This window comes from Podarcis gaigeae (assembly GCF_964106915.1).
Source record: "Podarcis gaigeae genome assembly, chromosome: 4".
Taxonomy (NCBI): domain Eukaryota; kingdom Metazoa; phylum Chordata; class Lepidosauria; order Squamata; family Lacertidae; genus Podarcis; species Podarcis gaigeae.
Window position 1 is genome coordinate 100,230,249 of NC_139677.1, and position 25,093 is coordinate 100,255,341.

General features: G+C 46.0%; 1 protein-coding gene across 2 annotated transcripts in view; it reads left to right on the plus strand.

Moving 5' to 3' along the window:
* The window catches only part of P2RY2 (purinergic receptor P2Y2), a 44,883-nt gene extending 31,804 nt beyond the window's left edge, over positions 1-13,079 (plus strand). For both annotated transcript variants that reach the window (XM_083737147.1, XM_083737146.1), the window contains exon 2: positions 9,714-13,079. In XM_083737147.1, the coding sequence (XP_083593273.1) occupies positions 9,718-10,800 (1,083 nt within the window). In that variant the 5' untranslated portion in view covers positions 9,714-9,717 and the 3' untranslated portion in view covers positions 10,801-13,079. The remainder of the gene's footprint in view (positions 1-9,713) is intronic.
* Positions 13,080-25,093: the final 12,014 nt, after the last annotated feature.

Sequence of the window (25,093 nt, forward strand, 5' to 3'; positions counted from 1 at the left end):
TGCCGGTCATTTCTGCCAGTCCCATATAGTCGATCATCTTCATCTGCCATTCTTCCAGAGTGGGTAGATCATGTGTCTTCCAATATTTTGCGATAAGTATTCTTGCTGCTGTTGTCGCATACATAAAAAAAGTTCTATCCTTCTTTGACACCAATTGGCCAACCATGCCTAGGAGAAAGGCCTCTGGTTTCTTCAGAAAGGTATATTTAAATACCTTTTTCGTTTCATTATAAATCATCTCCCAGAAAGCCTTAATCCTTGGGCACGTCCACCAAAGGTGAAAGAATGTACCTTCAGTCTCTTTACACTTCCAACATTTATTATCGGGCAAATGATAAATTTTTGCAAGCTTGACTGGGGTCATTAAATGATTTATAAACTTACAGGTGAAGCATGCAAACGATATCCTTGTTCTTCCTGTGTGTGGCAATTATTCGGTCCGTGATGTTTCTTCCTATCCTTGTAAAATATTATGTCTAGCTATACTGCCTCCAGTATTTAGGTTCGTGCATGAAGATCGCTACATGCGCACCTGTGCAACAGACTATTGGTGATGGATTGGGAGTGCAAGTTCCAGAGGTGGTGGGTTGAAAACATTTGAGAAACACTGTCCTAGTGAATTTTAGAAAGGGAGACAGAGAGAGTTTCCTACACGGGGCATCCCTCCCTGGGCCTCCTCTCCCGCTTAGAATAAATTATGCAAAGCACATGCCTGATTTGCATAATGCGGCCAGGCCACTCCAAAGCGCAATGAATAAATAAAAGGATTTGTTTATTTAGTCATAACGTTTCCCCGCATGCTTTCCCCTCCAGCCTGGACGTCTAATGAGGTCAACTTCAACCAAAATAATTTCCCAACAACCTTACGCCAAAAACGCATCATAGTGGCTCGTTGAAATCTGACCCATAAAAATAACAATTCCCGCTCGTCGTAGGATGAATTCAGCCTGATTGTAACGATCCCAAACTAAAGCGTTTAAGGTCCAGAGGCCTCATCTGCCTGAGGTCCATTTGGCATGCAAGTAACCAAACAATTTAACCTCTGTGTTACAAACAGTAGTCAGTAATATCCAAGGCAACACAATGACCAAATACAATGATACGATATCAATACACAGTGGTACCTCGGGTTAAGAACTTAATTCGTTCTGGAGTTCCGTTCTTAACCTGAAACTGTTCTTAACCTGAAGCACCACATTAGCTAATGGGGCCTCCTGCTGCCGCAGCGCAATTTCTGTTCTCATCCTGAAGCAAAGTTCTTAACCTGAAGCACTATTTCTGGCTTAGCAGAGTATGTAACCTGAAGCATATATAACACGAGGTACCACTGTACACTCTTTATATAATAGGAAATATATGAAATCACATAAACAGAATCTCTGAAAGTCACAAAATATGCACTCTTAATGGATTCTCTTGAAAACATAAAACCAAATAAACATAAATAAGTCTCTGGAAGTCTTTGAAGACTATGCAAGTCTCTGAAAGAAGCAACTTATCAGATTCTTATCTGGTGAAAACAGGCTGTAAGGCTTTGTTTATGGCGTCCAACACTGCCAAAGTAGTTCGCAAACAGACGTTGTGAACAGTGATTCTGGATATACCCACTGTTTCATGGAATTCTTCAGCACAGTAGAAGGATACAGAAATGCTTCATAAACCCATCTATATGGTGAATGGAAAAGTCTAACAACAATTGCTATGGAGCAGTGGTCATAAAGTTTTGTAGTCATTGCTGACTTTCAAATTATATTCAGGGTTTTCAATGCAAAACCCGTTTCCCAACTCCTGTACACTGCAAATGTCTGGCATGATGGGGACCTGCCAAAGCTAGATGGCTTTTAGGCAAAATTTCTACAAAATTTAAACAAAATGCTTGTTTAACTTGGAGGGTTTGTAACGATTTGTTGGGTCTCTGGACCGTAATAAAGATTGATTGATTGCTATAAAGAGTGGCATTTGGCATGCAAAGCTGAGATATCCATATTTCACAGCTCCTGTTCTGAACGACAGCTAATATGGCAAAGCAGAAGAATAAACTCAATAGGTACCTGCTTATTTCACTGAAATTTACATCCGTCTGTCTTCTCATCAACCTGCAATCAGCAATGTTTTCTTGGGAGAAGGCAAAGTAGGCAAAGCGACTCTGTTTCTCAGAACAAGGAATTGGGCTGTGTCAAAGGGGTTGATTGACGCGAAAATCTGCAGTGGGGAGAATGGAGGGAGGGAGATAAATGCGACTGCTGCCAGCGATACACACAACAAGGTCAAGTTGGGCGTTTTTCCTGTCCAAAGCCCAACCATCACTTGGGCTGTGTGTGCACACCATACATTTAAAGCACCTTGTTGTTGTTGTTTAGTCATTTAGTCGTGTCCGACTCTTTGTGACCCCCTGGACCAGAGCACACCAGGCACTCCTGTCTTTCACTGCCTCCCGCAGTTTGGTCAAACTCATGCTGGTAGCTTTGGGAACACTGTCCAACCATCTTGTCCTCTGTCGTCCCCTTCTCCTTGTGCCCTCCATCTTTCCCAACATCAGGGTTTTTTCCAGGGAGTCTTCTCTTCTCATGAGGTTGCCAAAGTATTGGAGCCTCAGCTTCAGGATCTGTCCTTCCAATGAGCACTCAGGGCTGATTTCCTTCAGAATGGAGAGGTTTGATCTTCTTGCAGTCCATGGGACTCTCAAGAGTCTCCTCCAGCACCATAATAATTAAACAAATCTGGAAACTGTAGTTTGCCCCGGCGGAAGATGCAGAGCGGCAGGGGTGCTGGCGCTTGCGAATGCTTTGCTGCTTGGCTCGCGAGTCATTGGTTTGGGAGTTGCGGGGGGCCTGCGCCAAATGTCGCCCCATTCAGGATGGTACCCAGGGTGGACTGCCCCTCTGCCCCGCTTCCTCCACCACTGGGCGGAACCAGCACCCTTAACAAACTACAGCTCCCTGAATTATTTGCAAGGAAGGACACTGACAAACTGGAACGTGTCCAGAGGAGGGCAACCAAAATGGTCAAAGGCCTGGAAACGATGCCTTATGAGGAACGGCTAAGGGAGCTGGGCATGTTTAGCCTGGAGAAGAGGAGGTAAAGGGGTGATATGATGTTGTTGTTGTTGTTGTTTAGTCGTTTAGTCGTGTCCGACTCTTCGTGACCCCATGGACCAGAGAACGCCAGGCACCTCTGTCCTCCACTGCCTCCCGCAGTTTGCTCAAACTCATGCTGGTAACCTCGAAAACACTATCCAACCATCTCGTCCTCTGCCGTCCCCTTCTCCTTGTGCCCTCCATCTTTCCCAACATCAGGGTCTTCTCCAGGGAGTCTTCTCTTCTCATGAGGTGGCCAAAGTACTGGAGCCTCAGCTTCACAATCTGTCCTTCCAGTGAGCACTCAGGGTTGATTTCCTTCAGTATGGAGAGGTTTGATCTTCTTGCAGTCCATGGGACTCTCAAGAGTCTCCTCCAGCACCATAATTCAAAAGCATCAATTCTTCGGCGATCAGCCTTCTTTATGGTCCAGCTCTCACTTCCATACATCACTACTGGGAAAACCATAGCTTTAACTATACGAACCTTTGTTGGCAAGGTGATGTCTCTACTTCTCAAGATGCTGTCTAGGCCTGTCATTGCCCTTCTCCCAAGAAGCAGGCGTCTTTTAATTTCGTGGCTGCTGTCACCATCTGCAGTGATCATTGAGCCCAAGAAAGTAAAATCTCTCACTACCTCCATTTCTTCCCCTTCTATTTGCCAGGTGATATGATAGCCATGTTCAAATATATAAAAGGATGTCACATAGAGGAGGGAGAAAGGTTGTTTTCTGCTGCTCCAGAGAAGCGGACACGGAGCAATGGTTCCAAACTACAAGAATGAAGATTCCACCTAAACATTAGGAAGAACTTCCTGACAGTAAGAGCTGTTCGACAGTGGAATTTGCTGCCAAGGAGTGTGGTGGAGTCTCCTTCTTTGGAGGTCTTTAAGCAGAGGCTTAACAAAGATATGTCAGGAGTGCTCTGATGGTGTTTCCTGCTTGGCAGGGGGTTGAACTCAATGGCCCTTGGGGTCTCTTCCAACTCTATGATTCTATGATTCTATGTGTGTGCTTTAAATGCATGTTTGTGGGCAGCCTTCTTCTCTAATGTGATGGTGGGAGACACGGCAGTCTGGAGATGGGGAGTGCTTAATGCAAAGGCCCCTTTTTCACTCTAAGGGCTGCATTACCTTCCCAGCGACCTTCGGGGGGCCACATGACAGGGAGACCAGAGGCAAAAGGGAGCAGAGCAGTGGGTGTGAATTACAGCTTTGTAGGATAGGCTTGTTTCTACACCTAGGAACCGCGTACCTACGGGACCACCTCTCCTGGTATGCCCGCGGAGGACCTTAAGGTCCACAAATGTTTAATGTTTTATTATGTTTTTATATGTTGCTGCACAGAGTGGCTGGGGCAACCCAGTCAGGTGGGCAGGGTGCAAACAACAACAACAACAACAACAATTCAGTCCAACACCCCTATGTTGCAGGAACCTTTTGCCCATATGGGGCCAAACCCATGACCCAGAGATCAAGGGACTTATGTTTATTTGGTTTTATGTTTTCAAGAGAATCCATTAAGAGTGTACATTTTGTGACTTTCAGAGATTCATAAGTTTTCTGTTTATGTGATTTCTTATATTTCCTATTATATAAAGAGTGTATATTGATATCGTATCATTGTATTTGGTCTTCATGTTGCCTTGCATATTACTGACTACTGCTAGGGTGGTCAACTTTGGGGGGGGGTTCAGCCCCCTCAAATATTTATGGGGCAGCAAAGGGACTTCTGTCCCTATGAGTTGGCTTCTACGGAGAGAGCAAGACTTGGAAACTGCCCAACAACAGAGGAAGCACACAGACCACCGGTTGCATAACCTCCAATATTTCTGCGATGAAAATAGGGATGCCCTATTTTTATTTTTTATTATTATTATTAGTAGTAGTAGTAGTATTACCCACCCATCTGACTGGGTTGCCCCAGCAACTGTGGGAGGCTTCTAATATATATAAATACATTTTTTAAAAAATTAAACATTAAAAACTTCTCTATCCAGGGCTACCTTCAGATGTCTTTTAAAGGTTGTATAGTTACTTATCTCCTTGGCTCAGGGGTCGCCGGCGAAAATAGGGGTCTCCTACCATACCCTCCAACATTTCTCTGATGAAAATTGGGATGTCCTAAGGATAAACCGGGTCAAATCAGAAACCGGGACGTCTTCTGTAAATCCGGGACTGTCCCTGGAAAATAGGGACACTTGCAGGGTCTGCTGTTGACAGCTTTGTTCCCTCTGTACTGAGATGAACTACATTTCTATCTAAATTACAGTCATTTCCAAATTTGTATCTACACACAAAAAGAATCTGTGTCTTTTTTTTAACCTCTCTTTGGGGGGGGGCAGTTTGGGGACGTGGAATGTGGTCGATAAATGGCCACCTTGGTCCATTTTGGCCTAGTCAGAGGCTACTGAACTGGTTAGGCTGCTGAAATCAGAGCAAAGCTTTCCGCTTATGCAGCAAAACCAGCCTGTTTGCTTTTTCATCTCCCCCCCTCTGCATGGCAGCTGGCCGGCACCTTCTGGGAGTTAATAATTAAAGTGCAAACTTTCTTCCTGAACCCGGAAAGAGTCATTTAATAGGAAGGATGAGGAGCAATGAAAGAATTTTTTCTTGCACAATGAAAGAATGTTGTTTGTGCAACTCCCAGAATAGAAAGAGGTTTTTTTATTATTATTTGTAGTGTCATGAGTGCTGCGGGGGCAATAAACTGCCATCGAGCATTTATTGGACTGGCAATTTGGGTTAAAAGGGTAATGACAGTGGAATTTCCCCTCGCTTTTGCCTTGGTTACTTGAACGTATCCGGAACTCATCTTAATGTGGATTGTGAACTCTGTTAATTCCCCCTTCCCCATAAATCTCTGCATTTCCCCTAAATCCAGAGATTCCTTATGCTTTGCCAATCCTTCTTCTTCTTCTTCTTCTTATTATTAATAATAATAATTTAAACCCCGCCCATCTGGCTGGGCTTCTCCAGCCACTCTGGGCGGCTTCCAACAAAATATTAAAATACAGTAATGCACCAAACATTAAAAGCTTCCCTAAACAGTAAGAGAGCTACACTGATCGCACAATGCAATTTCACAATGCAATTTGCTTTTAAAAATCCTTGTGAAAACCTGTTAGCGTTTTACTTCGAATTTCCTTCTAACAAAGACACATTTTGGCAAAACCATTTCGCCTAAAGCAATGCATCTTTGTATGTCGTTTTCACTAACGTATGCTTTTCGATGGATGTGGTTCCCTTATGCATACATTTTTGTTCACATTGTACGGCTGGAGAATTGCAGAAGAAGTTCCAGAGGTGTGCAAGTTTTGAAAGAGAGCTGCACTCCATTCGTGTTCTGGTTCAAGGAGTATGAATGCAAAGAGAATCAAATTTCTTCCCCATCCCATAGGCTTTGATTTCTGCTTACGGCATTTGCTTCAGCCACACCTGGGTTCCTATTTCTCTTGCTTTGACGCTCTTGGATGCTAAATCGGCACAAACTTCTTTGTATGATGCTGGGTCTACAACTTCATTCATTCGTTTGGCGAATTTGCCTCCCAAAAAAGCTCCACAACTTTTCTGTCTGGATTTTCACAGTTTGAATTATGGCAACCAGTGCCGGATTTACGTCTAAGCTAAACAAGCTATAGCTTAGGGCCCCACTCTCTTGGGGGGCACCCCCCCAAAAAAATTAAAGGGAGAAAAAACCCTGGATGTACATTTCCAAAATATAAGATAAAAAACAAATAAAACAAAACCTACATGCAGCAAGAGTGTTTTGTGTTGTGTAGGCTCCTATGATGTAAGTCATGGGCCCCGCCTGCTAGCCTGCTCCCTCAAATATCACTGGTTTGCTCATTTCTATATATAGGGTGCCTACATTCTGCATGGACTGGTTGCACAGCAATATGTAGCAATTAGCTGCAGACTGCAGTGTAGCACAGTGTTGTACCTGTTGTCGCTCCACACAAAGAAAATGGTAGAGTTACGCAGCTGTGAATTCATTCATTCATTCATTTTCTTAGCTATCTTCCCCGCGCAGGTTCCAGCAACAGCATATCCAATGATTTGTTGTTGTTTAGTCGTTTAGTCGTGTCCGACTCTTCGTGACCCCCTGGACCAGAGCACGCCAGGCACTCCTGTCTTCCACTGCCTCCCGCAGTTTGGTCAAACTCATGCTGGTAGCTTCGAGAACACTGTCCAACCATCTCGTCCTCTGTCGTCCCCTTCTCCTTGTGCCCTCCATCTTTCCCAACATCAGGGTCTTTTCCAGGGAGTCTTCTCTTCTCATGAGGTGGCCAAAGTCTTGGAGCCTCAGCTTCAGGATCTGGTTGTACCTATTATCTAATATTAAAGCGTGCTTGTAGACTGATGATCAGGCAGCAGAGACTAAGGATATGAGTCTTATGCCTACTGACTGATTTCATGTAACAATTACTTTGATAAAATATGTTATGTACTGAAATTCTCACCCTGGGCCAGCAGGGGGATACTGTAGATAGTTTTCACTCAGGTCCACATATGCAAATAAGGGATGGAAATGACGTTCAGTGATTGGATAGCTACAGAAAGTTGTTACAGTTGCGTTGTACTGGAGCTCTATATAAGCAGGCTGGCCGAACCCTTCAGTTCAGTTCAGTTCTGGCCTGTGAATAAACAGTTCTGGCCTGTTTGAAGAATCACTGTGTCGTCTGATATGTTCACCCACAAGTTAACAAAAGACATATTTTGTTATGTGCAAATGGCTTTAGATACCTATTAGGTCCATAAATTACCATATGGCATATATTCAACACAAAAAGAGCGACAATTTGTTGTTGACTAAGGACAGCTGGACATATAAAGGGCCTCATTACCTTCAGTAGCTTAGGGCTTCATCGAACCTAAATACGGCCCTGATGGCAACCCTAGTATGTGTATTTTATTGAGCTAAATTGAGTGAAAGGTTACGTGCCACGGGGGCATGGACAGTGAGTACATGAACCTAACAGTGCTATGTTTATTTTTCGGCGGCTATTTCGTTCATGTTGCTAATATTTTTTCGCAGGATATAAACGCTGCGTTTGTTAATCATCTATTCAGACATTTCCTTTAATTGTGCTGTTTAGCTTATTTGTTCAGTTGCTTCGTGAACAGTGTTCTATAGATTGCTATTGTTTCAAGGATGGTTTGTTGATGGTTCCATATGATTTATGCCGTGTTTGTGACGTTCTATTAGGCCCTATCAGGCTCTTGTTATTTATTGTTTGTAAGCCGCTTCAGGATTCATCCAAATGAAAAGTGGTGTAGAAATATTGTCAAGCTATTATCCATGCTGTTCTTTTATGGCTTTTTTGTATTTGATTTTTATTTGTGGCATTTTTAGGATGTTGTGTGGTGCTTATAGACTTTATTTGAAATATGGCTGATTAAATAATCAACAATAAACTGTGGGGTGGGTTCATTGTTTGGCTTGTAGTAAAGTATCTTTGCGTTTTTATATTGTACAGTGGTACCTCGGGTAAAGAACTTAATTCGTTCCGGAGATCCGTTCTTAACCTGAAACTGTTCTTAACCTGAGGTACCACTTTAGCTAATGGGGCCTCCCACTGCTGTAGTGCCGCCACCGCACAATTTCTGTTCTCATCCTGAAGCAAAGTTCTTAACCCGAAGTACTATTTCTGGGTTAGCGGAGTCTGTAACCTGAACCCTATGTAACCTGAAGCGTATGTAACCCAAGGTACCACTGTAAACTATCCTGTGCTCCTTATTTTAATCATCATCACCGTCTTCCTTAGCGATCCCTCGTAGCCGAGTAAGATTGTCTTCCATGAACACAATCTTAACAGTGAGTTCGTAAGTGACTGTGGAGGCCAATTCTGGATCCACACGTCCTTCCACAGTGGGGACATAAGTTTCCAGGCGGGAGTTGATCACGGTGAGGGTTTGCCAAGCGTGCCTTCCTCTTGGCACGTTTCTCCTTTTTGTCCTGAGTTCGAGTGTCTTCAAAGCCCATGACACCTTTGGTAAAGGCTGTTCTCCAATTGGGGCACTCGCAGGCCAGTGTTTCTTAGTTGTTGGTGTTTATACTACATTTTTAAAGATTTCTCTTGATAATAATAATAATAAATTTTTATTTATACCCCGCCCTTCCCGGTTCAAAAACCAGGCTCAGAGTGGCTAACAACAAATTTAAAACACTTAATTGTAAAAGCAGCATAAAATACAGTATAAAAACATGAATAACAATAAAATTCAAAGTTCAGAAATCAGTTTAGGGGAAATCCATCTAATAAGCATTAGATAATCACCAGGGCCGGCTGGCTGAATTCGTCCTACTTGGGCCAGCGAGGAGCCCAGGGGAGAATTAGCTGTGGGGTCTCAGAGCGGGTGATCTTCATAAAAGGGGAGGGGGAGGGAAGAGAAGGGAAATAAAAGATCAGGCTGAATTCAAATTAAAGACCAGGCGGAATAGCACTGTCTTACAGGCCCGACGGAAAGAGGTGAAACTTAAAGACTTGAGAGAGTCTTTAAACCTCTTTTGTTGACCACCAGCATTACACTTCCATTTTTAAGTTTGGAATAATAATAGGAGTCCATCCATGACTGGCGCACCCTCAACCGCCAATGCTGCTCCTTTCTAACCTTCTCTCTTTTGGTTCCCCCCAGGGCTATGGCGAATGCGTCCCTGCTGCTCCTGCTGCGCTCCTTGAACGCGAGCGCCAACGCCTCCGACGCCGACTGCGAGGAGGAAGACCCCTACAGGTGCACCTTCAACGAGGAGTTCAAGTACATCCTCCTGCCCATCTCCTACAGCCTCGTCTTCGTGGTGGGCCTGTGCCTCAACTTGCTGGCCCTTTACATCTTCCTCTTCCGAATCAAGACCTGGAATGCCTCCACCACCTACATGTTCAACCTGGCTGTGTCAGACACCTTGTACGTGATCTCGCTCCCGCTCCTGGTCTACTACTACGCCAAAAGGAATCACTGGCCCTTCAGCGTGGGCTTGTGCAAGATTGTCCGCTTCCTCTTCTACACCAACCTCTACTGCAGCATTCTCTTCTTGCTCTGCATCAGCATCCATCGTTTCATGGGCATCTGCCTCCCCTTGAAGTCCCTGGAGTGGGGACAAGTCCGCTACGCCCGCTGGGTCTCGGCCACCGTCTGGGCGGTCGTCATCGCCTGCCAGTCGCCCGTGCTCTACTTCGTCACCACCAGCCCCCGGTGCGACAAGATCACCTGCCACGACACGTCGGCCAAGGACCTCTTCGGGGACTTCATCATCTACAGCACCGTGATGCTGGTCCTTCTCTTCTGTATCCCGTTCCTGGTCATCATCGTCTGCTACTCCCTGATGGCTCGCCGGTTGCTCCAGCCCACCCGCGGCACCACCCGAATGTCCAGCTCCAAGAAGAAGTCGGTCAAGATGATCGCCGTCGTCCTGGCGGTCTTCATCATCTGCTTCTTGCCCTTCCACATCACTCGGACCTTGTACTATTACTTCCGCGACTGGGACCTGAGCTGCGCCACTCTCGACGCCATCAACTTGGCATACAAACTCACCCGGCCCCTGGCTAGCACCAACAGCTGCCTGGACCCTATCTTGTACTTTTTAGCAGGGCAGAAGTTTGTGAAATTTGCTTGCCCCAAAACGCCGGGGCCGGGCGAGAACCGGACAACCTCGAATACCACCGTCAATTGCCGCTTGCGGGCCAGAGACCAGTTAGCGATGAAAGCAAAAAGCATCGTGTCGTAGGCGCTTGACATTTCTGCCTCCGCCCATCTGCAAAGTATTACTTACCTGTCTGTGTCGGTTGGGAAAAGTTCCATGTTGCAGGGAGAAGGGTTTGGTTCTCAACCTGTGAGACACCGGAAGTGTATTTTCAACCTGTATCTGCAAGAAATGGTTCGAAAAGTGATGGACACGTCACTTTTTCCTTTCCCCAACACTTGTTGTTGTTTTGGAAGCTAGGTACTATATTAAGCGTGTTGTCTAATCTGACAACGGCACAATAGACACTGAGTTGTGTGAATAGGGAATCCTACACAAGGTGTGTAGTGAGAGGCAATGTAGCGTAATGGACGAAGGATTGGGTTTAGACCCACTGAATACATGCAGTGTATCACATGGAAAAATTCTTTCTAGACTGCACCACTTCAGTTTGCACTGGCGGGGTGTGTGTGTGTCACAAGTCTGAATGCTAAAACATTACTCTTCCACAGCCAACGGAACCTACAGAGCTGCTGTATACAGAGTCAGACCACTGATCTATCTAACCCAGTATCAACAAGTTTTACTGGGGCTGGATCTACATTGATCTGCTAAACCTTTTTTTTTATAAAAAAAACAACAATGTTCTATAATGCTGAATAATGTTCTATAATTCTGCAGCGCCCTCTGGGGGTCAAATTTTAATAATGTATTTTAACGTTATAAACGACGTGTGTAGGTTCATCCTGGGATTTCAGGTAGAGGGCTTTCCCCAAGCCTACTTGGAGATGCCAAGGGACCTTTTGCATGGGCTCTATGGTCCTAGAATGAACCTCAGGTATCTAGTTTTCAATACACAGGAAATCTTTTATTTAGGTGAACATTCAGCATTGCACCCGCCCACCCAAACACCTGCCGCTCGAAGCCATACAGTCCAGAAATGGTTTCATCATTTCGTCTACTGTTCGGTCAGACTACAGCTGCCCCCTTCCTTGTTTCCTAGAAAGGGCTCACCGGGTGAGGCAGAACTGCCACACTAACTTCCCAGCAGATGGCTATATTATTGTTATTAATATTATAGATGCAAGAGTAACCTCAGACCAGCTTCCCGTGAGCCCCACTTACCCCAGGCCAGTCCCAGCCAGTGGCAACCCTCATACAGACAACCATTTGGTGTGACCCCCCCCCTAAGTATCCTTGAGTAAGCTTTGGCCTCTCATCCTGACCCACCTCTCAGGGTTGTCGTGAGGATAAAATGAGCCCCGCGCTTTCCACCCTGGCTGCTTGTGTTTTCTCTCATTTAAACCCAATGTCTAGATGCTGCCTGCCTTTCTGGGCAAAACCTTCCCATGCTCACCCATGCTTTCCCTCCAGGCTTGACTACTGTGATGCACTTTATGTGGGGCTGCCCTTGAAGGTAATTTGGGAACCACCGCTGACGCAGGATGCTGCTGGCTGTCTCTTTGCAGATTGGTCCGCCTCCCGGGCCCGAGCGAAGGTGCTGGTTTTTAACCTACAAAGCCCTTCATGGGCCTGAAGGAACACCCCTCCCCGAATCAGTGGCCAGCGTGTGTGCAGCCCCGGTTCCCGTGCCTTCATACTCCAGTGGTTCCAAGAAATTGGACCTGGCTCTTTGACACGAGAAAGAGTCCGCCCCTGGCTGTCTTCTGCATAACACACTCCCTCTGCGTCCGCCTAAAACTCCACAAAGTCAGCAAGACCCATTTCATCAGGCATTTAATTGAATCAGTAGTTTCAGTCTGATTTGCTGTCGTTGATGTCTTTCCGTCTCGTGGTTTTATGATCCTATTGTGTTGTTGTTTTTTCAATATTGTATGCTGCTTCGAAAGTGGCCTATAGCGAGGTTAAATAAATTTATTATTATTAGCATTAACAAATATAGTGGGGGAAGGTTGTACAGGCGTAGCAGGGAGAGCCCCCCCATGGAAGACGGATAGCTGGCCATTTTGCATAACTGAGTTTTAGACTAAGCCGGACGGAGGAGGTTCTGGGTTGCCATATTTCTTCTACTGGCCCTGCTTCTGTGCCCTTTGCACCTTCACGACTGGCAGGGATTTAGCATGAGGAGACTCTTCTCCTGGCATGCAGGTGGAGAAAAACGCCACCTTCTAAATTCCTGCGGGTTGTGCGGCTGCTTAAAAGGCATAGAAGAAACAAAGTTGACAACAGGAGTAGGGTGGCAGGAGGGATGGAACTGTGCCCTAAAGCCCTGGACAATTCAGTTGACTGAAAATGTGACTGACCCTTTTTTTTTTCAAAAAAAGGAGAAAGAATAAAATCTCAGCTGTTTTGGGAAACACAAACGAGGGTGTTGTGGTGGCATCCAAGGGTGAAATCCAGGACACATTCACCTGCATGGGGAAGAGTTGGTGTCCCAGTGGGTACCTTATTACTAGGAGGGATGTAGGTGGCTCTGTGGTCTAAACCACTGAGCCTCTTGTGCTTGCCAATCGTAAGGTCGGCGGTTTGAATCCCCACGATGGGGTGAGCTCCCATTGCTCTGTCCCAGCTTCTGCCAACCTAGCATTTCGAAAGCACGCCAGTGCAAGTAGATAAATAGGTATCGCTGTGGTGGGAAGGTAAACGGTGTTTCTGTGCGCTCTGGTTTCCATCACGGAGTCCTGTTGCACCAGAAGCGGTTTAGTCCTGCTGGCCACATGACCCAGAAAGCTGTCTGTGGACAAACGCCGGCTCCCTCAGCCTGAAAGCCCCATAGTCAACTTTGACTGGACTTTTTTTTTTAAAAAAAATGTTTAATTTATTTAACATAATTATTACAAAATATGAACAAAATATTGCAAATACATACATATATATTTCAGATAAGCACACACACACATATAAAAAAAGAACGAAAGAGAAAAAAGGAAGAAAAGAAGAAAGAAAAAGAAAAAATAAAGAGGAGGAGGAGGAGAAGAAAAGATGGAAGAATTTCTTCCAAATTTATTCTGCAAATATCTCAATAATAAAATTTCTTTGCTTGACTTCCACCACTTCCACTGCACTTCCTATATACATTTTAAGCAAAGTTGTATCTGTTATTCCATATTTTCCCCCATACAATCTCACACAAATATTCTATAGTCGCCATAGTCACCTTTGACTGGACTTAACTGTCACGGGGTCCTTCACCTTTACATAACTAGAGAAGTGCCGTCTCTGAGTCTTTGGGGGAATGTCTTCACTATACATTTAGACCAGTTTAACTGTAGTGGCTGCCATCTGAAGAACCCCATGGGACTGCAGTTCTCTGAAGTGTCCCTAGGATTCAGGCCGAAGCTTCTTGAAGCCCTCACAAAATGGCACCCCTTGCAGTGAGTGTTTGGGAAGCCTCGTGTGTAGCCCCCCTTTTAAATGGAACCATTAGGATCAGGGGCTTGGACTAGATGACCCTTGGTGTCCCTTCTGACTCTCCAGTTCTGTGATTCCTTCCTGTAGCCCTCTACTGCTCCAAAGCTCTGCAATGTGTATGTAAAAAAAGGGGGGGGGAAATACTGCTGTGCCTGTTCTCACTCAACAGGCTTTCGCTGCAGTTGTGTGTGGGTTTTTTTTTGGGGGGGGGGGTTGAGGAGAAACCATCACACAGACATAGCTGTCACCCGTCCCTTATTTGGCGGGAAACTCCCTTATCCCAGCGCCGTGTCCCGCTGCTGTCCCTTATTGATGATGTCCCTTAAATTTCACGGGTTTCAAAGGAAGCAGCTCCTCTCCCTCCCTCCCTCCCTGCCGGCCAGGGAGGAGGGAGGCTCCAACTGTGTTGCTTGGCTGCGTTGCTCACCCAATAAGGAGTCTAAGAACGATCAAATCGGCCGCGTTGCCTGGGGACTCGCCTTTGCTCAGCGCTTCCCAGCGGAGAGGTGACAGTGCTTTTCCTTGCTGCATCCCCTTTGCCGGGTTGCTGTGCTGTGCGAACCACCGCTTGAGGCTTCGTTTGGCTGCTGGCTGGGCTTTCTGCCTTTGGCTTGGAGGGGCTCAGAAGTTGAACATACCTGTGCCTGGAAAATCCCTTATTTTGGCTGCTGGTCCCTTATTTTCAAATCTGTAAGTTGACAGCTATGCACACAAATCAGGTCTGAGAAGACACGGCAGGACAGCACAGGAAACACAATGCAAAAACTGGACAACATCAGGCATCCTAGACAGCCCATTTACTGAGAGCATCCCTCCCGATTTGTCTTCACAAAGTTTGTGTGGACGTTATACGGCGTTTATTGAGCATTTATCCCTATTTGCATCTATGGAGGTACTACAACATCGTGCCAAATGATGTTTATTCTACACTTTTCTCCACTGTATTTCACCATCACCTTCCTTTCCTTTTTTTTGGGGGGGGGGCATCTAGAGCAGGGGTCAGCAAACTTTTTCAGCAGGGGGCCGGTCCACTGTCCCTCAGACCTTGTGGGGGGCCGGACTATATGGGGGGGGGGGATGAATGAATTCCTATGCCCCACAAATAACCCAGAGATGCATTTTAAATAAAAGTGCACATTCTACTCATGTAAAAACACCAGGCAGGACCCACAAATAACCCAGAGATGCATTTAAAATAAAGGGACACATTCTACTACTACGACTACTACTACTACTACTACTACTACTACTACTAATAATAATAATAATATTTATTATTTATACCCCACCCATCTGGGTGAATTTCCCCAGCCACTCTGGGCGGTTTCCAATCAAGTGTTAAAAACAATACAGCATCAAGTATTAAAAACTTCCCTAAACAGGGCTGCCTTCAGATGTCTTCTAAAAGTTTGGTAGTTGCTTTTCTCTTTGACGTCTGGTGGGAGGGCGTTCCACAGGGCAGGCGCCACTACCGAGAAGGCCCTCTGCCTGGTTCCCTGTAACCTCACTCCTCGCAGGGAGGGATCTGCCAGAAGGCCATCGGCGCTGGCTCTCAGTGTCCGGGCTGAAGGATGGGGGTGGAGATGCTCCTTCAGGTATACAGGATGTAAAAATGTACATTATGTACATTATACTCATGTAAAAACACACTGATTCCTGGACCGTCCGCGGGCCGGATTTAGAAGGCAATTGGGCCAGATCCGGCGCAATTGATTAATAGATCAATTTCAGGGGGATGCATTTCAAACCGGAGGCACGGCTGGCTATTCCGATCCATTGCAAGGAGAAAACTCGACCGAGCTACGAATCTTTGCGTAGGAACCTAAGTCCCTTAAAGACCCCCCTGAGGATGTTTTGAACCTTAAAGACCTCTCTTGCAGGAGAACACAGGCCTCTTCTTAAGCAAAACAACAGATGCTCCTTTTGTTAGTGAGACCGATGGCACAGGGCCTCAAATACGCCATTAGCTGGGTTTGGCGTGGATGCAAACGTCGAGTTCTTCCGCCTAATGCAACGGGGAGAGTTGAGGTTTCAACCCATCCTGTCCGGGCTGGAATTTGCTGCGGAGGTGTGTGTGGGAAAATACACCGGGGAGAAAAACTGTCCGTCGCTTTTGCACGGCCCAAAATGAGGTACCCCGGGGAGGTGTCATGCTTTTAAGGCAACGACAGAGGCTGTATCTTACACAGGAAGCAAGGAAGGAGGTGGGAACTTGCAGCCCCCACCCAACCCCAAATTGGCCTGTTGGGTCAGGAGGCCGGAGCCTGCCAATCGTCTCCATAGCAACCGCAGCAGATCGTAACCGGAGCCCCCTGGCCTGCGCCCATCAAGCTTTCTCTTCTCCCATCCGCCGTTGCTGATTGGCCAGCCTGGCCCTGCTCTCTCCCCATTGGGTTAATGCCAGGATATATTTCGGAGGTTGTGTTGCTGTTTGTGCAGTCGGGTTTCTCTCCAAGGCAACTGTCACCCGAGGCGTGATGGATGCAACTTGCCGAGCCGGAGTTTGCAGATTTTCGTCGCTAATCTCCCTCTGTTTTTTTAAAGGATCGGCTGTCCTGGGTTGCTCTGTCTCGACAGCTCGGCAACGACGCAGTGCTGTTCAGAGGAGAAGAAGAAACGAACCATTTCCTGGGCACCTCAATGTCCAGGATTTTATATGTCTTTGGAGAGTGTGTTTCAACAGAGGCTGTGTTTAGGGAAGCTTTTAATGTTTAATAGGTTATTGTATTTTAGTGTTTTGTTGGAAGCCGCCCAGAGTGGCTGGGGAAACCCAGCCAGATAGGCGGGGTATAAATTATTATTATTATTATTATTATTATTATTATTATTATTATGCAAGCAAGGCCACATTCGTGCCAGGACTTTAAAGCACTAGATACCACTTTAAACAGTCATGGCTTCCCCCATAGAATCCTGGTAACTGTAGTTTAAGGGTGCTGAGAGGTGTCTAGGAAACCTCCCTGGTCCTCTCAGAGAACTAGAGTTTTCAGAATTCCCTGTGAAGAAGAGGTGTTGATTGTTAACCTAATATGGGGGATTTTCACAGTTTCACTCCCCCCTCTCAGCCCCTAAATTCAGTTCTTCCTATTTCCACAGCAGTTAACTTTTTTCTTTTTAAAGTCCACATGAAAACACCTCATTTTATCGTAAATGTCTCCAAACAGGCATTCGTTTCAATGCAAGTTTGCCTAATATCCACAATTTTGCTACGCAATTTCCCTCCTAATAACGAATTCCTGTAGGTCATTCTAACTAGTACAGTATATGCATTATACGCAACGCAAACCAAAGCTGACCATTGAAATTCTCACTTTTCTGAATTTTGCAGTGCGCTTCTGCAGCCAAGGAATGTGCACAAGAATGCACATGCTAGGATAGTGTGTGCATAAAAACGCATGCATTAATGAAAATAACTTACAAAATATCTAGGAAAGAACGCACCACATTGGGGGACATTGCTTTGCAAAAATGTACATGAGGCGAAATCGCATACGGAAATTAGTCGGTTACGACAAATTTACACTGAAATGCCGATGAATTTTCACGAGGGATTTGAAATCAAGCAAGCCGCAAACTTGTGGATATGTGGAGAATGGAACATAAGATAGGAAAAAGTCTGGTACACAGGCTGAGACCCTACCTGCTCGCAGACTGTCTCGCCAGAGTGGTGCATGCTCTAGTTATCTCCCGCTTGGACTACTCCAATGCACTCTACGTGGGGCTACCTTTGAAGGTGACCTGGAAACTGCAACTAATCCAGAATGTGGCAGCTAGACTTCTGACTGGGAGCGGCTGCTGAGAGCACATAACACTGGTCCTGAAAGATCTTCATTGGCTCCCAGTATGTTTCCGAGCACAATTCAAAGTGTTGGTGCTGACCTTTAAAGCCCTAAACGGCCTCGGCCCAGTAGACCTGAAGGAGCATCTCCACCTCCATCGTTCAGCCCGGACACTGAGGTCCAGCGCCGAGGGCCTTCTGGCAGTTCCCTCACTGCGAGAAGCCAAGTTACAGGGAACCAGGCACAGGGCCTTCTTGGTGGTGGCACCCGCCCTGTGGAACGCCCTCCCATCAGATGTCAAGGCAATAAACAACTATTTTACTTTTAAAAGACACCTGAAGGCGGCCCTGTTTAGGGAAGTTTTTAATGTCTGATGCTGTATTGTTTTTGATATTTGGTTGGAAGCTGCCCAGAGTGGCTGGGGAGACCCAGTCAGATGGGCGGGGTATAAATAAATTATTATTATTATTATTATTATTATTATTATTATTATTATTATTACTACTATTACTATTACTATTACTATTATTATTATTATTATACAAAAGTGAGAGACCAAAATGGACAATTCACTCCTCACTAGTGTCACATGACAATGTGAGAATCACATGACAATGTGAGAAAGAGGCCGGCCTGTTCTGCAGTCTGGTCAAGACGATACGCCTCTAAGAATGTCACTCACCTAGAACATGCAGATGTTTCTCTGCTTACTGCTGCGCTCACTTGGCAAAGCTCCCAGACGCACCTCTCTGGAGCTGACCCAGATTCATCTCTGCCCATAGGGAAGAGCCAGACACCATGTCACAATGTCTGGATGAGGCCTAGTTCCATTCCAACTCCGCCTCCTGGGACCTCTGCCAACGTTGAATTTCAGCCCATTCTAACGTTCCTCTGCCTTCTGACCATAGCTGTCAACCGTCCCTTATTTGGCGGGAAAATCCCTTATCCCAGCGCCGTGTCCCGCTGCTGTCCCTTATCGATGATGTCCCTTAAATTTCCCGGGTTTCAAAGGAAGCAGCTCCTCTCCCTCCCTCCCTCCCTGCCAGCCAGGGAGGAGGGAGGCTCCAACTGTGTTGCTTGGCTGCGTTGCTCACCCAATAAGGAGTCTAAGAACGACTGGGGGGGTAGAACTTGCATGCCTTGTGCCGATCAAATCGGCCACATTGCCTGGGGACTTGCCTTTGCTCAGCGCTTCCCAGCGGAGAGGTGATGGTGGTTTCCCTTGCTGCATCCCCTTTGCCGGGTTGCTGCGCTGTGGGAACCACCGCTTGAGGCTTCGTTTGGCTGCTGGCTGGGCTTTCTGCCTTTGGCTCGGAGGGGCTCAGAAGTTGAACATACCTGTGCCTGGAAAATCCCTTATTTTGGCTGATGATCACTTATTTTCAAGGCTGCTGGTCCCTTATTTTCAAATCTGTAAGTTGACAGCTATGCTTCTGACCCAGTTGTCCATTCTGCACCTGAGCAGGCAGACAGCTGGTATTCTACCAGACGGATTTACATATAAGCTAAACAAGCTATAGCAGTGATTCTCAACTTGTGGGTCCCCAGATGTTGTTGGACTACAACTCCCATCATCCCTGAGCTCTGGCCTTGCTAGCTAAGGGTGATGGGGGTTGTAGTCCAACAACATCTGGGGACCCACAGGTTGAGAAAGGCTGAGGGCCCCACTCTCTTGCCCCCCCAAAAAAATTAAAGGGAAAAAACCCTGGATGTCCATTTCCAAAATATAAGATAAAAAACAAATAAAATAAAACATACATGCAGCAACAGTATTTTGTGTTGTGTTGTGTTGTGTTGTGTTGTGGATAGTGTCTTTGAAGCTACAAACATGAGTCTGACCAAACTGTGGGAGGCAGTGGAAGACAGAAGTGCCGGACACGACTAAACGACTAAACAACAACAACAAGTGTTGTGTTGTGTTGTGTTGTGTTGTGATGTAAGTCATGGGCCCTGCCTGCTAGCCTGCTCCCTAAAACATCACGGGTTTGCTCCTTTCTATATATAGGGTGCCTACATTCTGCATGGACTGTTATGTGCAAATGGCTTGAGGTCCATAAATGACCATATAGCATATATTCAACACAAAAAACAGGGACAATTTGTTGTTGACAAAGGACAGCTGGACATATAAAGGGCCCCATTGCCTTCAGTAGCTGAGGGCCTCATCCAGCCCTGGGTATATAGTTAGGGTGGTCAGGTCAGGAGCACCCCAGAACCTGAGATTTCAGGGCCCAAGCCTGAGACAGTGATGTTACAGGGGGAGGGCATGTCATTTTGTGACATCATCAGGTGGTCCGCGACCAATGGCAACAGCTGGAAAGGTATCAGCATCGTCTTCTGAGGTGTCCGACAATTGTGGGACACCTCAGCAGTGATGAATGAATTGATTATTTCTCAGCCAGCCCCACCCTTCGGGTGTCCTGATATGGGGCAGGAAGGACACCATCAGGCTCAGATTTTTTGATATGTTATTATTATTATTTATTGAATTTATATACCGCCCTATATCCAGAGGTCTCAGGGTGGTTCACAGAAAAGATCACAACATATATAAACAGAATAAAAACAACCCAATAACACACCCCTCCCAGAAAAGAGCCACATTTTAAAAGGGTATAGGATGTTCATCAGGTCAACCAAAGTCCTGGTTTAAAAAGGAACATTTTTGCCTGGCATCTGAAGGTGTATAATGAAGGCGCCAGGCAAACTTCCCTGGGGGGAGCATTCCACACACAGGGAGCCACTACAGAGAAGGCCCTGTTCTCGTGTTGCCACCCTCTGGACCTCTCAAGGAGGAGGTACACAAAGGAGGGACTCAGAAGATGATCTCAAGGTCTGGGTAGGTTCATATGGAAAGAGAGCTTCCATTATCTGTCTTTGAAGAAAGAGATAGGATAGACGCTATAGCTAGATGTACAGTGGTACCTCGGTTTAAGAACAGCCCTGTTTACAAACTATTCGGTTTATGAACTCCGCAAAACCGGAAATAGTGTCTTGGTTTGCGAACTTTACCTCGGTCTAAGAATGAAATCCGAACGATGGAAGGGGACCGGCGGCGGGAGGCCTCATTAGGGAAAGCATGCCTTGGTTTAAGAACGGTTTCAGTTTAAGAACAGACCTATGGAACAGATTAAGTTCATAAACCGAGGTTCCGGAGGCCCGTTCTTAACCTGAAACTGTTCTTAATCTGAGGTACCACTTTAGCAAATGGGGTGACTTCTGTTCTCATCCTGAAGCAAAGTTCTTAACCCGAGGTACTATATATGGGTTAGCAGAGTCTGTAACCTGAAGTGTCTGTAACCCGAGGTACCACTGTAACTTTAAAAAGCTAAAACAGTTGCAAAACTAAGATGAGTTTTGAAGCGATACAAAATGGGCTCAGAATGTTCATGGGTATATTTAGGTATACAGTGGATGCTCGGGTTGCGAACGTGAACCGTGCGGGATGCACGTTCGCAAACAGCAGTGTTCGCAACCCGCAGCGCCGCGTCTGCGCACGCGTAGGTAGTGATTCGGTGCTTCTGCGCATGCGCAAAGCACGATTTAGCGCTTCTGCGCATGAGCAAGTGCCGAAACCCAGAAGTACCCCGTTCTGGTACTTCCGGGTTCGGCACGGTGCGCAACCCAAAATTGCGCAACCCAAGTGTCTGTAACCCGAGGTATGACTGTATTCTTAAATTTAGGGTGTTGCAACACAGTCTCGCCACTTGGTGGCAGCACCAAAAAGCGACAAAACCATTCCGGCGGAAAATGAAAAGCAAATAACAGAAAGAGTCTCACAATATTGAGTTTCTTTTTTCGATGTTCAAAGACGAATTTGGACAAATCTTTCTGCAACATATCTTTCTGCAATAAACTGTTTTATGAGTGCACCAAATCGCCTCAAATCGCAGCCAGCACCAGGTTCCCTGGAACTGATTTCACAGAGAATTGTATCATAGAACCATAGGACCATACAGCTGCTGGGACCCCCAAAGTCATCTAGTCCAACCCTGTACAACACAGGAATCTGACCACGCAGACCCCTATACAATTTGAAACCACTACAGACCCTGCTTCCACCATTGCTGGAAAAGCCCCCTTTCCCCCGAGTTTCAGTGAAAGATTGGCAGAATAGCAGCGCCCTCGGAACTAACGTCCTACTTTATCTCCAGGATTTGCCCACGATTATTATAAATAAATAATAATATTTTTTTTATTTATACCCTGCCCTTCCCGGTTCACAAAACCGGGCTCAGGGCAGCTAACAACAAATTAAAAACACTTAATTGATGCAACAAAAACCAGCAAAAAAAACCAGTATAAAACATGAATAACAATAAATTCAGAATTCAAAAATTAATTTAGGGGGAGGAAATCCATCCAATAAACATTAGATGATCCCCAGGGCTAGCTGCCTAAATTTGTCCTATTTGGGCCAGCGAGGAGACCAGGGGAGATTTAGCTGTGGGATCCCAGAGTGGGTGATCTTCATAAAAAGGGGAGGGGGAGGGAAGGAAGGGGAATAAAAGATCAGGCTAAGTTCAAATTGAAAGCCAGGTGGAATAGCTCTGTCTTACAGGCCCCGCGGAAGGAAGTTAAATCCTGCAGGGCCCTGGTCTCATGGGACAGAGCATTCCACCAGGTCGGAGCCATCACTGAGAAGGCCCTGGCCCTGGTAGAGGATAGTCTGACTTCCTTAGGGCCCGGGACTTCTAAACTATTCATGGACCTTAAGGTCCTCTGCAGGGCAGACCAGGAGAGGCGGTCCCGTAAATACGAGGGCCTTAAGCCACAAAGGGCTTTAAAGGTCAAAACCAGCACCTTAAACCTGACCCTGTACTCCACCGGGAGCCAGTGCAGCTGGAAAAGCACTGGGTGAATATGCTCCCATGGCAGAGACCCTGTGAGGAGCCTCGCTGCAGCATTCTGCACCCGCTGGAGTTTCTGGGACAGCTTCAAGGGCAGCCCCGCGTAGAGCGAGTTACAGTAGTCAAGTCTCCAACAACAGAAGAATGGTTGTGGAGGAGCAACTTAGCAGTGGGGCAGAGCAGAGGGGCACCCCAAACCAGCGTAATAATAATAATAATAATAATAATAATAATAATAATATATTATTTATACCCCACCCATCTGGCTGGGTTTCCCCAGCCACTCTGGGCGGCTTCCAACAAAACACTAAAATACAATAACCTATTAAACATTAAAAGCTTCCCTAAACAGGGCTGCCTTCAGATGTCTTCTAAAAGTTTGGTAGCTATTTTTCTCTTTGACATCTGATGGGAGGGTGTTCCACAGGGTGGGTGCCACCACCGAGAAGGCCCTCTGCCTGGTTCCCTGTAACTTGGCTTCTCGCAGGGAGGGAACCGCCAGAAGGCCCTCGGAGCTGGACCTCAGTGTCCGGGCTGAACGATGGGGGTGGAGATGCTCCTTCAGGTCTACTGGGCCTTTGAGGCCATTTAGGGCTTTAAAGGTCAGCACCAACACTTTGAATTGTGCTCAGAAACGTACGGGAGCCAATGTAGGTCTTTCAAGACCGGTGTTATATGGTCTCGGCAGCCACTCCCAGTCACCAGTCTAGCTGCTGCATTCTGGATTAGTTGTAGTTTCTGGGTCACCTTCATAGGTAGCCCCACGTAGAGCACATTGCAGTAGTCCAAGCGAGATATAACCAGAGCATGCACCACTCTGGTGAGACAGTCTGTGGGCAGGTAGGTTCTCATCCTGTGCACCAGATGGAGCTGGTAGACAGCCGCCCTGGACACAGAGTTGACCTGTGCCTCCATGGACAGCTATAAGTCCAAAATGACTCCCAGGCTGCGCACCTGGTCCTTCAGGGGCACAGTTACCCCATTCAGGACCAGGGAGTCCCCCACACCCGCCCGCCTCCTGTCCCCCCAAAACAGTACTTTTGTCAGGATTCAGCCTCAATCTGTTAGCCGCGATCTTAATCATGGTCTGAGTTTGCAATGATGCCGAAATCCAGGCTTTGTAAAGGAGCCGAGAGGAAGTTGAGCAGGACTCGGTACGTACTTTTGTGAATGAAGGCTCTCTGAGTCGCTTGCGGCTGTTCCCTAATGTTGGTTTTGGACGGCCTCGCTTGTTAGCTCACAGCGAGTCCCTGGGGCGTGAAACCGAGATCCCACATGCAGTCCAGATGTTGAAGGAGCACGCGTGGAGTTTTGACTGGAAAGCGCAGGAGTGTGGCAGATGAAGTTGATGGACTATATGGAACTGGCGGAAATGACTGGCAGAATCCGAGACCAGGGAGAATAGTCGGTGGAAGAAGACTGGGAAAAGTTTAAAGATTATTTACAGAAATATTGTAAAATTAATGAATGTTAGGAAAATGATGGAATGAAATTATATGGCTTTAGCCGAAATGTTATAAGGAATTAGGTGCAGACAGATTGTAAATGTATTAAAAGGGAAAAAATAAGGTTAGAATATGTTAAGATAAATTATAGGACAGAAAACAGAGGAAGATGGAAAGGAATTGCTGAAACAATTAACAGAAGTGGAAGACAAAAAGGGAGGTGTGAGGAGGTCGCTGAAACAAGTGAACGAAAATTATGATATCGACATTATTGGATGTGTTTTTAAATTGTTTTTGTTTGGTTTGGTTGATTCAATCTTTTAGGGTTTGGGTTGTGTGGTGTTTTTGTTTTGTTTTGTATGGTATTGTCTTGTATAATTCTTTTTTTTTCTTTTGTAATCTTTAAACTGTTAATAAATATTATTATTTTTTAAAAAAATGGAAGGCGCAGGAGTGTCTTAGCAGTAGAATGGATGCCCAGCGAAGTCCCAGATTCGGTCCTTGGCACTGCCAGCTAAAGCTTCAGGTGGTCTCAGCCACTGCCTGAAAAAAAAGTAGTTTTTATTCATAATTTCAACAACATATCATTCTCACAACATATCATCTTCATCATTCCTCCCCCCCTCCCCCAGTTATTCCCCTCCTCCAAAAAACCCTCCCTCCCCCCCCGGGCTATCCCTCAACTGCTCTCTGTGATTTTTCAACACATGTTGTTCTCTGCATATTATAAAATTGTAAAGATCCTTAAATGATCTACCTATTGTGCTAACAGTCAATAAATTTGTGGTACGTTTATTCAAAACCTGCCAAGGAGTCCAGTTCATTTTGTTGTTTTTTTAAGTAGTTTGTAAAAAGTTCCCATTCTTCTTTAAAGTCACAGTTGTCCTTTTTC